At 38.8% G+C, this 14,093-nt stretch overlaps 1 protein-coding gene and 1 long non-coding RNA gene across 5 annotated transcripts in view; one reads left to right on the plus strand and one right to left on the minus strand.

Moving 5' to 3' along the window:
• LOC148353215 (disco-interacting protein 2 homolog A-like) overlaps positions 1-6,326 on the minus strand; it is a 178,434-nt gene extending 172,108 nt beyond the window's left edge. For all 4 annotated transcript variants that reach the window (XM_088352180.1, XM_088352178.1, XM_088352179.1 and 1 more), the window contains exon 1: positions 5,791-6,326. In XM_088352180.1, coding sequence (XP_088208306.1) covers positions 5,791-5,914 — 124 coding nt within the window. In that variant the 5' untranslated portion in view covers positions 5,915-6,326. The remainder of the gene's footprint in view (positions 1-5,790) is intronic.
• Positions 6,327-11,560: 5,234 nt separating this feature from the next.
• Positions 11,561-13,914, plus strand: LOC148353216 (uncharacterized). The gene is made up of 4 exons (XR_015852704.1): positions 11,561-11,713; positions 11,790-11,833; positions 13,369-13,786; positions 13,861-13,914. It is a non-coding gene; the product is annotated as an uncharacterized LOC148353216 (long non-coding RNA).
• The last annotated feature ends 179 nt before the right edge of the window (positions 13,915-14,093 follow it).

Here is a 14,093-nt window from a genome sequence, read left to right on the forward strand (position 1 = left end):
AACTGGGCTGACAACATCAAGGAATGGACTGTCGCCAACTTGGCCACGACACCAAAACAGGCGAGGAACCGTCAGCAGCGGAGAAAGCTGTCCAGAGTTAAGTGATGCCCCTGGCGGTCAAGGTGGTTAATGGATCCGTGACTTGAGAGTATTTAGTAAATAGGTTATTACTTCATGGGTTTGCCTATCGCGGGACTTTTTTGGAACGCAAGCCCACGAAAAAGAGGCATTACTGTACTACAATGTTATTACTATGTTATTACTAGGTTAGAGCTTAAAATAGAAACGGTCAACAACCAAACATCATGCCCGTTAAAATCACATTTCCTAATAAATCACCATGACCCATGATTTACTTCCAGGACTAGTCCATGGGTTACTCTGGTGGTCTTAAGGGGCTACCTTGTGCATGCAGGAACAAAGTTGGAGACCCCTGCAATTGAATGTTATTTATCTCGTTTGATCCTAGCAATTTTTTTACTCTTGATGCTTGAAAAAGAAGGAAAAAGTGAAACTATTTATAAAAAAAATCAAACTAAAACATCCTTTGAAAATAGTTGATGAAAATCAATTTTTTCATTATCTATTTTTTTCATAATTACTATTACCAATCTTATATAGTCAATTTCAAGGTTAGTGTATTTCAAATTATGTTTAAGTTCTTTATATAAATTCTCTGTAATGTCATTGATATCAACGTTGTGAAAACATATGCATTGAGGTTAGACATGGCACTCCTGGGTAAACATGTAATTAATAACTTTAAAGAGAAAATAAGATCAAAGACTGTTGTGATAGATAGGCAAAGTATATTTACAACTTAGTGCTTAAAGACTGGCTTAAGATATAATAATAGTGCAATGTTTATGAATGAAGACGAATAGTGCATCGTAATATACACTATAAAATTAAGCAGCATCAAAAATCAACAAAAAAATTCTTGTTCACAGTTGCAATTCTTAAGACACGTTTGAGTCAGGAGATGTGAAAAGCTTGAGGCGCATTTGGCATGCTCATGCAGGTTTAAAAGCGTGCTCAGTTTATGAGACTGTCATTGTTTAGAAATGTACAGTAAACCAGGAATCGGTAATTCCGGGATTTCAAGCTATTTCATTGTGAGGGCTGAGTCTTTTGGCAGTCCTGTTGTCATTGGTCCGGCAACTGACTCTCTATGAGCTCTATGAGACGACTCTTGGAAGTGGATAAAAGGACCCGGCTACCCACCAATCAAGGGCAGTTCCCTTCAATTCCCTATTTTCTTGTTGTGATTGGTCAAATTGCATTGTTTTTTATTCTGTGTTGTTGACTTTAAATTTGTTGAGCATAAAAAAGGTTAAAGGTTGTTTAGGATTTTATTTGATTTTTTAGATTCATAAATATTTTTATTGTATTTCTTGTGTTTTTTTAGTGTTAAACTGTTCTTATAAAATTGAAAGATTTTTTTCCTTTTGTTATTGAATTTTGTATTATTTCTTTTTTTCTTGTTTACTGCTGAATCTTTTTATTACAGCACGGCAGCGCAGTGGTTAGCACGTGTGCAGCAAAGTTCTGAGGTCATGAGATCGAACCTTCCTGTGCAGAGTTGGCATGTTCTCCCTGTGCTTGCGTGGCTTTCCTCCCGGCACTCCGGTTTCCTCCCACATTCCAAAAACATGCATGTCAGGTTAATTGGCCGGTCCAAATTGTCCCTCGGCGTTAATGAGCGAGTGAGTTGTTTGTCTCTGTGTGCCCTGCAACTGTCTGGCAACCTGTTCAGGGTGTCCCCTGCCCTAAGATAACTGGGATAGTGTTTACAGTTCCCTTTTTTTCTGTGATAATATGTAGGGTAGGTTACTAATAAAGGTTGAATGGTAAAGCGTAATACTGTACTAAAAAACAAAGCTAAAAATTGGGAGTTGACAGTCTTTTACTGATCCATCCTGCCTCAGAACAGAAAGCTAGGATCTGGCCCCAAAACCAACTCACTTTGAAATCCCTGCCGTAAAAACTAAGGTAATTTTGAAAAGAACACTCAGGAATCTCTGAAACAAATACTGTAACCCTGTTATATTAACCCTTTGAACAAAAGTTCATGGACGATAATGTAACAATGTGATAACTTGAAAGTTTTGTGATTAAACAAATACTGAGTGACCTTGTTCGTGTTGTTTTAAAATCACATAACACAAAACATTGTTTTATAAGGGTGTGTCAAACCAGACATACCACAAATGTACCTGGGGAAAAACCTTTATGGAAAAAAAAAAAGAACGCCAGGCACACGATAGGCACGAGTGCTGTGATTCAACCAATTTGCCATCTGCCAGAAACATCTGACATTTTTGTTTTTCAGTGTTTGGTTTAAAAACTTTGTGACTCCATTTGGCCTTTCCATTGATTATGTGTCTTGGGCTCATTGGAGGTTGTGTAACTAATGAATGTATAAAACGCTCACCAATAGAAATGCTCAACACCAAATTTTTTCGAACTGATACCAATACCCAAATCTTGAGTAGTTCTCACAGATAGAGTTAGAAATGTATTTTCTCTCTTGTCATTGATAACACCAGTTAAAAAAATTTTACAACGATATTAGACATGGCACTCCAGGATAAACACATAATAAAGACCCAAAGGATAAACATAAGATAAAAGAATGTCAGGATTAATGAGAAAATATATTTACAATGAAGTACTTGGAGATTCAAAGTGCATCGTAACAAAAGATACGGTATATATAATTCCTTCTATCTGCGAAAGATGACTGATCATCAAAAACATACATGTAAATCCCAACATATAATGTTCACTGATGCAAGATCTACTTCATGCCAATTTACCATTAAATTGATAACAATTTTGGCACCCATACACAGGGTTCATATAGCTTTTTCATGGCACAATTCAAGCACCTCTTAAAGATTTTCACAGCCAAGAAATCCGATGTGAATCGTGTATTTGGCAGATTAACAAATATATCTGCGATTTAGATATAGGATTTTTAATCTTGCGAATGCATTTATCGATACATGTGATTTCTAGATCCTGAGTAAATATCAAATATATTGTTGAGACAAATGTCTCCCCATAAAGGTGTTGGGTCAAAATGACAGTAATATCTGGCTTACATTTTCAGTTGCAGGAAGTTCTTCCCATTACAATTTACCCCTGGAAAACGCTCCCTGCATTTTTTGCATGGGCCTTAATAAATGTCTATAATTGATATGTAAGCAGTGGTTCGTGTGTGTGCAGCACAGTTCTGAGGTCATGGGATCAAACCTTCCTGTGTGGAGTTTGCATGTTCTCCCCATGCTTGCATGGGTTTCCTCCGGGCACTCCGGTTCCCTCCCATGTTCCAAAAAACATGCATGTCAGGTTAATTGGCAAGTCCAAATTGTCCCTAGGTGTGAATGAGCGAGTGAGTTGTCTGTCTCTGTGTGCCCTGCGACTGGCTGGCAACCAGTTCAGGGTGTCCCCTGCCCACTGCCCGAGGACAGCTGGGATGGTCTCCAGCACCCCAGAAACCCTACTGATGATAAGCGGTGCAGATAATGGATGGGTGGATTGAAATTACCGGTATTAGCTGTCTTATTGCACATTTAACAACAAGAAAATTGTGGGAAAATTGTTATTAAATAAATGCAATATTAACAAAATGGTTATCTTGTTATTGAATGTTTTTCTTCTTACTGTATTATTTTTATGTGAGCAAAAATGTACCAAATAAATACCAGTATTATTTTCTTTAATTGGCAATTCATCAACCATAAACTTGTGGTAAGATGCCATTAAATAAGTGCAATGTAATACAAATATTTTTTTGTTATCTAAAATTTTTGACTCTACTGCGAGAGGTTAGCTTTTCATAAAGGATATTATATACTAGCAAATACAGTACCCGTATTAGCTGCTTTCTATTACCAGTTTCAACACCAGGAAATTGTGCTAAATTGTCATTAGATAACTGCAACATTGAGAAAAAGATATCCAAGATGATGCCCGCGGTCAGCATGTATCCCCCTGTCTCGTGGAAATGTTTAGAAAATAGCTCACCAGTGATGGATCATTGCAATTTTGATTTCTAACTGACATTATAGATTAGTGGTTGACTTAACTTCTTAGTTACAATCTGGTAATAACATAGTAATAACATAGTAGAAGCATAAGTTGTTGTATTTACTTATGTATATCAAAATGGTAGCTTTTCATGCCAATCAGTAACAAAAAGTAAGTCTCAGCTTCAAAAATGTTGGTGAACACATTCTGCCCTTATTGTAAGAAGTGAGAATTTTATCAAGAAAATAATCTGTAGTAATGTACAAAGTAAATACCACTATCAGTTACCTTGATGTGCTTATTTACCAAACATGAACTTGAGGTAAATTGCCACAAAATATTGCAATTAAATATATGCAATGTTATGAAAATTATGTTTTAATTCAAAGGAGCTGTACGGAATTAGAAAATGTGTTACTCTCTTCTGCCTCTATGGGCTTGTGTCATCATTGTAACCTCAGTCGTGTGCAAGTATGTACATTTTTTAGACGCACTCAAATATACTTCTTTGGGTTTCTTTGAGTTTGGGTTGGCGTTCGGACTCTACTTGTTGCTAGCCTTTTCTTACTTTCACCATTTCCATGCTACAATCAATAATCTAAAAACAACCCAACGAGCATGAAGACAAACTCCAGAACTCCCCCATTCCTCAAACCTAAATTTTCTCGCCCCAAACAGCTCTGCTAAAAGTAAGATAAAAACACGAGGGACTTTTGAACTCAGTTGAGCATTGTTAACACAAACTTCCTAATTTTTTGAAAAATAAATATGCTTACACATGTCGAGCGTGTTGAAAAAAAATCATAATGACTTTGAGAATTAACCTTGTGTAAAAGCAGGGGTGTCAAACAAAAAGCCCACGGGACTGATCCCGCCCGCCGACAGATTTAGGACAACGCTCAGAGAAGCACAAGAAAAAAATGAGCTGCAGTTTTAAATATGTCCAGTTGATGTTGCCAAATCCAAGCTCTACTCTCTAAATAACGGTAGCTGTATTTTTTCTCTGTTATCCTCTCTCTTTCTCTCTTTCTCTCTCTCTCTCTCTCTCACACATCTCTCTTGTTTCTTTCTTGCTCTCTCTCTCTCTCATTTGCTACCATTTCTTTATCTTGTTCAACCAGTCTCTCTTTCCTTATGTCTTTTTACCATCATTTATCTCATTTTCCCTTTTTTTATCTTTCTAAAACTCATTTACTTTATCTCTCTTGGTGTCTTCTTGATTTCCCTCTTCTATTTTTCTCTCTTTCTGTTTCTTTACTTTTGTTCTCTAAACTTTTATTTCTCTTTCGCTTTCTTAATTATTCCAGTTCTCACTCTCGTCCTCCCCTTTTTCTCTCTCTCTCTCCCTTTCTCAATTTATATCCCTCCCTTTCTCCTTTTCTCTTTCCTTTTCTCAAGTTGTATCTCCCTCTCTCTTTATTCCTCTCCCCCTCTCCTTCTCCCTCTCTGTCTCTCTCTCTCCCTTCCTCTCCCTCTCTCTTTCTTGCTTCCTCTCCCTCTCTCTTCATCCCCCCTCTCCCTCTTCATCCCCCCTCTCTCTGTTTCTAACTTGTTCTTTCTGTCTTTATATTTTTCTCACTCTTTTTTAATCTATTTAATTCTTTCTTTACTTCTTCATTTCTATTATTATTTCTACCTCTTGAATATAATAGCCCCCGTGTGAGTTTATTCTATTATGTGTCCCCCTAGCTAAAATGAGTTTGACAGCCTTGTATATAAAAAAAGACAGAAATCAAGCGAAAAAATTTGTGTTACCTTCGGACAGCTCCAACTCCAACTCGGCCAACTTGGCCCGGACCTCCGCCGGCAGGGTCATAGCGACAGCCGAGGTGGGATCCAGAGTGACGGCCAGCAGACCGCCGGAGCTTCTCTCGGCCATACCGGTGTCCCGTCAAAAAAAAGGAAATGTATCCACGGGACTGTTTTAGGGTGATAAAACCACAGGGAAGATCCTGACCGGCGCGCTTAGAAAACAGGGTGCGCCTCCATGTAAGAGCGGGACAGATGTGGAGGAAATCACCGGCGACGTCATGACATGGCAAGGCTAGCCGTGACACGCTAGAACATGCGTGGCGTTGCGTGGCTCAGCTGCTTCGTCTTGCCACGGAGCAAGTAAGCGGTAACTGTGTCTATCGGTGGCGGTTAGACTGTTGTCTTTTCCCGGCGGAGCAACGAGCTGCGTCCCGCGGTCTGTCACTGCTGCCTCACTTCAACTGTGGCGAGAACTCATTCAACTCAACGCTCCGCTCGCTTTCCTTCCGCGCAGCCGCCCTTCGATCTTTGCGACAGCGAGCACCTGTTTCCACCTGCTGGGACGTTACTGCCCTCTGGAAGGTCGTTTTAGGAATTGCACTCATAACCTGTCTCGGAATTCTGTAATTTGGGGGGGTGATTGCGGCGGCGGGCTGCGCGTTTCCCACCTAGGCCTTCGGTGATGGCATGGGCGGGACATGCCCATTTTGGGGGGTGCAAGCACCTCCCAAAGTTTAAGCATTTTCCTCCAAAAACACCAGGACAAGTTTAAAAGTGGGGTGCGTGGATTTAGATATCATTAAAAAGCATAAATGTCAAACTCGACAGCTCCATGCATATGTTCCCTCTACCCAGAGCTTTTCCGCGCACAAAAAAATCTAGCCAGCTCACAAAAATGAGGGCTCAAAATTGCTATGCATGAAGATAAAAATACACGGGTTCCCCTGCCGCTGTGTTCTAAATGTGCTATTTTGAAGTCAATGTGGAAGTAGAACGAAGTTGATTAAAGTCCTTAGAGTTTTTCGAGAACCGGCTTCTTCGGCTCGGCTCACTAAAAAGGACAGGCTCTTTCGGGTCCCAAACGGCTCTTCAGGTTGTTTTTGCTTCTTTAATCCCTACACGACCAAATATTATGTAAAATTGTGCACAAAATGACTTAAAGGAAGGGGGGGAATAGAACAAAAAAAGAAAAAATACCAAAATGAAAAAGTAGTGAAAAGCTGAGAAAAAAAAATGAAACAAAAGGAGAGAAAAAAACAAAAAAGTGTCATGTCCTGCACGGTTGTCATGGTGCCCAGCTGCCCCCGCCCCTTGACACAGGCTGACCCTCATTTCCTGATTACTCCTATGGGTACTTAAACGAGCCTTTTGTAACTGCCCTTTGTTTACCCTTGTTGAAAACTTGTTGATACTTGTTAATTCTTGTTTTGCTTGTTGGACTTTGTTTCACTCCGGTGTAACATTCTGAGAGATTCCTGCAAGTTCTGTTTGATTCTGAGAAATGCCTGGATTGTAATTTTGCCTGCATTTGAGCCTGCTTTGTTTTGTTTTTGGTCCGTTTGTGTGTTGGACAACTTTCCTTTCTCAATTAAAGTGACAGATCGTCTACGCAAATGAGTTACTACTTCCTGCTTCCCGTTCCGTTTCGTGACAAAAAGAGCAGGAAAAATTCTGAAAAAAAAGCCAGAACAAAAAAAAGAAAGAAGCAAATAAAGGGGAAAAGGGTAACAGAGAACAAAAAAAGTAACAGCTAGGAAAAAACTAACACAATGAGAATTTTTAAAAAGGAATTTAAAAAAGGAGAAAAAACAGGGGAAAAAGGAAAAAGTTTGTGTTGCATTCAAATAATTTCCAATCATATCAAGTTAATCTTGTCGCCAACATTGTATTTCCACTAAAAATGTAATTAAATACAGTTCTGTATCGTGCAACCGACTAAATAAGCCCCCAGAAATGTTGGTATTATGCGACAAAAGATACCAGGAATAAAAGAAATGGAAATTTTGTGAAATAATTGTAAAAACAAATGACGTTTGTAGACCCTGCAACCTTTGCAATCGTACATTAGTCAATTCCTTCAAAACTGAAAAATAATTTTGCATTGACGGAAACTCAGCAAAATGTAACGTGATGTCAAGTTTTGGACATGTTTAATAATGATTTAGTTGCCACACCTGGGGTTGCTGTTGCTCACTGTTGTTTCAAGCGTTGCTCACCGACTTTGTGTGAACGCTCAGACCCGTGGAAAATTAGAGGGAACATTGCTCCATGCCCTTACAAACTGTCGTATTTTCCCTTACAAAATACAAAAAAATCTTACACTATATATATTTTTTTTTCAAATGAGTTTATTTATGGAGTTAAACATGTTATATTGTACATGTGTTTCGTTATATCATTCTGTACATATTCTTAATAAGCGTAACGAAAATATCCATGAATAACACTTTAAATTTAAATTTGTAAAGAAATATATATTTTGGAGGCAAAAAAATAGTTGGCATTTCTATTTTGTAAACCAAACCACAATATCAACCATTGATGCTTGTATTTTAAACTTCAAACAGACCATTTAACAGGGACAGAAAATACAAACCTTTGCAGCCTTGTGACTGGGAAACATGTTTTTTCATAAGCCTTGTGAAGTGATCAGCAACTGTTGGAGGTATGTTGTGATCTGCGATGAAATGGCAAAACATCACTTCTGCAGCTGTTGAGGAGTCTTCCGGTGTAGTGGCTAATGCAACATTTTGTACCAGCTGAAGGCTCTTGATTTTGCACTTCGGGAGACCGGAGAGTAGTGCATTACAATCATAGAGACGGCAGGTAACAAACGCATGAAATATAATCTCCGCATCGGACTGGGGCAGCATAGGGCGAATTTTAGGAAACTTAAACTCTTGAACTTTTTATTTGAACATTATCTATCTTTATATGTATTTTAATGTCTTATTTGAAGTTCCCAAATACCATAACACATTTGTTTTTGAAACATTGAATGATGTTTATTTTTACCATACCATTATTTTACTTTTTTAAAGAAACTGTGTGATATTTGAGCACTAGGTGTCGCGGAATAGTGTACTTCAACCAAAAACCTGAAATCTTCTGTTTTTTTGTGCCCAGCCCGTATTTTCTTGTTTTCTTTGTCCCTTTTTACAGTATTCGATTTTTCCATGTTTTCTTTTATTTTCGTCTTTTTTCTCCTTCCCCATTTCACCTCCCTCCCATTTCTCTTTTGATTTTATCTTCTTCCATTTTTTTCTTTCTTTTCTCTTGTTCTCTTCGCCCCATGTTTTATGTTTTCTTTTTTCCTTTTTTATTTTATCCTTTCCTTTGTTTTTTCCTTTTTTATTTTTTTTGTCTTTCCTCTTCCCCCTTTTGTTAAACTTTTCCTCTTTCCTTTTTCCCATTTTGCTCCTTCTTTTTTCCTTTTTCCTTTACTCTTTTTCATTTTTCTGTTTAATATTTTCCCTTTTTCATCCCCCTTTTTCACCCACCCCTCTTCCCTCTTTTTCTCCCCTTCTTTTCCCCACATTTTTTTGGTTTTCCGTGGAAGCAAGAAGCTTGAAGCTGGCATAATTGGCTGACATCTTTTTGCCAAGACAACCCGCAAAACATGTCTGTTTTCTTTTTATCTTTTTTTTTTGCACATCATGTAGAACGCAGTAAAAATAATTGTGGGATTATTTCTGCTCATTCAAAGTATTATTTATTTATTTATTTTCCTCTTATTTTCGTATTTATTCGGGTTTTTTTGTGACTTTTGTGTTTTTCTTCTTCTTTTCGTTCTCTTTTTTTATTTTTCCCCTTTTTTCTGGCTTTCTTCCCCAATGTTTTGGGCATGGATTTTGAGCATGGCCTATTGAATGAATGAATGAATGAATAAAAACTTTATTTCGAACATTAAAACAAAAACAGGACAAAAACAATGAGTCAACAACAAAATAATGTTGCATAACAAAGGGGTAGTCAGAAGCAGATGCTTATTTTCCCTACCCCTTTATCTTCCCTATCAAATACATTTTACAAATCCTCTTCTCCTCTTGTGTCTAATATAACAAAATCTCATGGATATACTTATTACAAAGGTTAGATATCTCATCATCTCTCATCTCATCAGCTGCACCGCTTATCCTCAGTTGGGTCGCGGGGATGCTGGAGCCCATCCCAGCAGTCATCGGGCAGTGGGCAGGGGACACCATGGACTGGTTGCCAGCCAATCGCAGGGGACACGGGGACAGACAACTCACTCGCTCAGTCACACCTAGGGACAATTTGGACAGGCCAATCCACCTGAAATGCATGTTTTTGGAATGTGGGAGGAAACCGGAGTGCCCGGAGGAAACCCACGCAAGCACGGGGAGAACATACAAACTCCGCACATTAAGGCCGGGAGCTGGATTTGAACCCACACAGGAGGTTCCCACGACCTCAGAACTGTGCCACACACGCGCTAACCACTGCGCCGCCGTGCTACCCAGGTTAGATATCAATAATTATAATAATTACAATAATCACATATTTTATACACTAATCTTCATAATACCCATCCCTCAACGTCATAATGCCACTAGTTACCAAAAAATAATGCGGCACCAATGATAAAAACAACAATAAAAGTAAACATAATATTTGTAATAACACGCAGCACGGCGGCGCAGTGGTTAGCGCATGTGCGGCACAGTTCTAAGGTCTTGGGAACCTCCTGTGTGGGTTCAAATCAAGCTACCGGACTTACTGTGCGGAGTTTGTATGTTCTCCCTGTGCTTGCGTGGGTTTCCTCCGGGCACTCCGGTTTCCACTCACATTCCAAAGACATGCATTTCAGGTGGATTGGCCGGTCCAGATTGTCCCTAGGTGTGAATGAGCGAGCGAGTTGTCTGTCCCCGTGTGCCCTGCGATTGGCTAGCAACCAGTTCAGGGTGTCCCCTGCCCACTGCCCGATGATTGCTGGGATGGGCTCCAGCACCCCCGCAACCCTACTGAGGATAAGCGGTGCAGCTAATAAGATGAGATTTGTAATAACAGTTACGATATGATAATAGCAACAATAACAACAAGTTAACCATAGTTTTAAACGCAGTATTTCCAATCTCACTCATATCCCATTTTCTTCATCCCTGTATTTCGCCAGTAATGTTTTTTTGTATTTAAATTTGAACACATGAATAGTTGGACATTGTTCGATCTCATCTTGTAAATTATTCCAAAGTTTGCCTCCACACACAAGCACACACATACTTTTCCTGGTTGTTTTCCCCTTTGGGGTTATGAATTTACTACAGCCCCTCAAGTTATAATTTCCCTCTTTCCGAGTGAATAATTTTTCGATTTTTTTCTGGCACCATGTTTTTGTTGGCCTTAAATAACAGTTGTGAAGTGAAACATTTTATTAAATTATCCTATTTTAATAATTTGGACTGCATGAATAAAATATTAGTATGATCCAGATATCCTACCCTGTATAGGGAACTTCTTGCACGTTTTCGAAGGATAAAAAGGGGCTGTAGTGAACTTTTGTAATTATTGCCCCAGACTTCTGCACAATATGATACGTATGGCAGAACTAGAGAACAATATAATAATACAATGCATTATTATGTAAAAGGAATTTGGCTTTGTAAATTATTGAATTGCTTTTAGATACCTTAGTTTGTATGTGTCTGATGTGTGTTTTCCAACTTAATTTATTGTCTATTATGACCCCTAAAAACTTACCGGAAGCTGTCCCGACCACACCTTGCAATGCACACCTGAGTGCAATGATACTGAGCCTTGTGATTGATGCAATTGGCCTTACTTAAAACGAGCCAGTGTGTTGGAAGTAAGAGTAGCAACAGGACACAAGCACAAATTGCAGTAGAGCATTCACGTGAACTGGAATTCTGTTCTTAGCGGTGATGGCCCGTGAATTTTGTGTGAGGTAATGTTTAAAGTGTTTTTGATTTTCATTTGTCTAAAGCTTACTTTAAAAATATTTATTCACGTTTCTGTTTAAGGGTCCTTGTGCTCTGGCTGTTAGCTCTTGGACACCACGCAATGGGTAGGAACATGAACACCGTCCATATACTTGACAATACTACTTTTTTTACTTGTTAAAAGCGACAACTTTTCTTTTAATGTGCTAATCCAATTTTAAACTTTAAATCTTGACCACAGACTAGCATTTTAGTCAACTTCTGTTTTGGAGCATGAATAAACTACTGCAATAATTACATTTCAGTTTTGGTAAAGATTTTCCACTCTAACTTATAAGCAAGCCTGGTTGCTATGAATATTTTTTTTCTATTAATATTCAGAAGACTGTATGTGTTTTGCACTATTTAAAATCAGTTTTTCAATTGCCAAAAATGGCATTTATGCATCCATCCGAGTGACTAAAATGTAAGTTACTGTACATCTAAATTGTGTCTCTCTAATCCAGGCATGTGGGCAAGATCTGGCCTGTTAAATAACTATTGCAGTTTGCGATGGATTTTTGAGAATGTCAGCAAAAGCATGTTTCTTGGTCATTTCTTCAAAGTTATTAAAGCCAAGCTAAATGCTCTCTTCGGACACTAGAGGACAATGTTGCTCTTTAATAGCATGGTGTAAACCTCATTCACGTAACCGGTAAAGCAAACCGGTTAAGAAATGTAATACCAAAACTTTTTTTCCGCCCCATTGTTGTATAAACGTTTTGTGTTTGGAAAACATGTTTTGTCATTCATGATTGTAATATGTAGGTTAGGCATAATCCTGAAATGTTAATTCTGGGGTTGGCCTTTTTACTGATCTGGCCAGCTCCAGAACCAAAATGAGTTGGACATCCCTGGTCAGTTACTGAACTTGGAGGTTATTAGTTTGGTATACAGGTTTCTTAGTTGCTTGTTATTACCAGTTTAATTGAAGAGGATGACTTTCATATATAGTATCTGCAAGGGTCCGCTAAATACCAAGAACTCTAGTGATCCAGTTAACTTTTCAAAGACATGAATGTTACAGAACTGATTTTTTTGTTATTTTTTTCATTTTTTAATTTTTTTTTTAATTTTCATGTAGTTTATGCTTCTCCGTGAAAGTGGATTGCCTAAGACATGGTATCACTACAACCACAAGCTTAAAAAAAATTCGAGCATCACTACTGTTTGGTTATTCCCGTTGCCTCTTGAAGGCACAGTATATATGAAGGCAGGGAAATCTGCAGTCGGCAAAATGTATACAGCACGTTGGTGAGTGTTCTGAGGTCATGAGATGGTACACCCTGTATGGAGTTTGCATGTTCACACCTTGCTTACGTGAGTTTCCTCCGGGCACCCCTGTTTCTTCCCACATTCCAAAAACATGTCAGGTTAATTGGCCAGTCCAAATTGTCCCTAGGTGTGAATGAGTGAGCAAATTGTCTGTCCCTGTGTGCCCTGCGACTGGCTGGCAACCAGTTTAGCGTGTCCCCTACCCCAAGATAGCTGGGATGGGCTCCGGCAACCCTACTTGGGATAAGCGGTGCAGATAATGGATGGATGGTTGAATGTGTTCAGCAAAAGTGTAAAAGTTGCCAATACACCTCGCCAACATCCTAATCTTAATTATTTTTCATAGGGGGTGGCTCCAGACACGGATTTGCACCTCCTTTTCAGTCAGGTGGTTTTCCGAGAACCCTAAGAAATGACCTGGACCATGGTGAATTCGAGTCTGACATGGATGCCTTCTTACTGAATGAAGCGGATGAACCGAGTTCAGATTTTGCACCAATGGTTTATGGACCTCAACCCCTCAATCAGCATTATGGTCATAGTTTACCCCATGAAGAAGAGTTTCCAGCTTCAAATGTGCCAATGAAACGTATTTGCCCCTACTGTCCCCGTTGCCCTGAACCACTCCCTTGTCAGTACCCTGGGCTTTGTCCGCCACCTTATTGCAAACCTGGCTACCGTCCCTGCCCTTGTGCTCCGTCTTGCTGCAAGCCCAGTCGCATGTGTCGTGCTATGGATCCTTGGTAAGCTCCCGATTTGATCAGGTAAGATGACGTTTTATAGATTTTAGAATTACCAATGTTTTATTTTAGGTCAACCAAATAATTCATTTTTGCAGGTTCTTCGTCGATCTTGGCATTGACTTAATAAATACAATATATATTTAATGAGACTGGTGTTGTGATTTTATTGTAATTATTTGACAAGAGACTTGCGAATTGGTAATTTAAATGCAAGGTTTATTTTTAAACTGTTCTATTGGAACTCTGAAATTTTCAATTAAATATGCTTACGGTCTATAGGCAGGAATGTACTAAAGACTTGGATTCCTATAGAGTATGACAAATATTT

Source organism: Urocampus carinirostris, chromosome 14, assembly GCF_059441175.1.
Source record: "Urocampus carinirostris isolate Australia breed hairy pipefish chromosome 14, RoL_Ucar_1.0, whole genome shotgun sequence".
In the NCBI taxonomy this organism is placed as follows: domain Eukaryota; kingdom Metazoa; phylum Chordata; class Actinopteri; order Syngnathiformes; family Syngnathidae; genus Urocampus; species Urocampus carinirostris.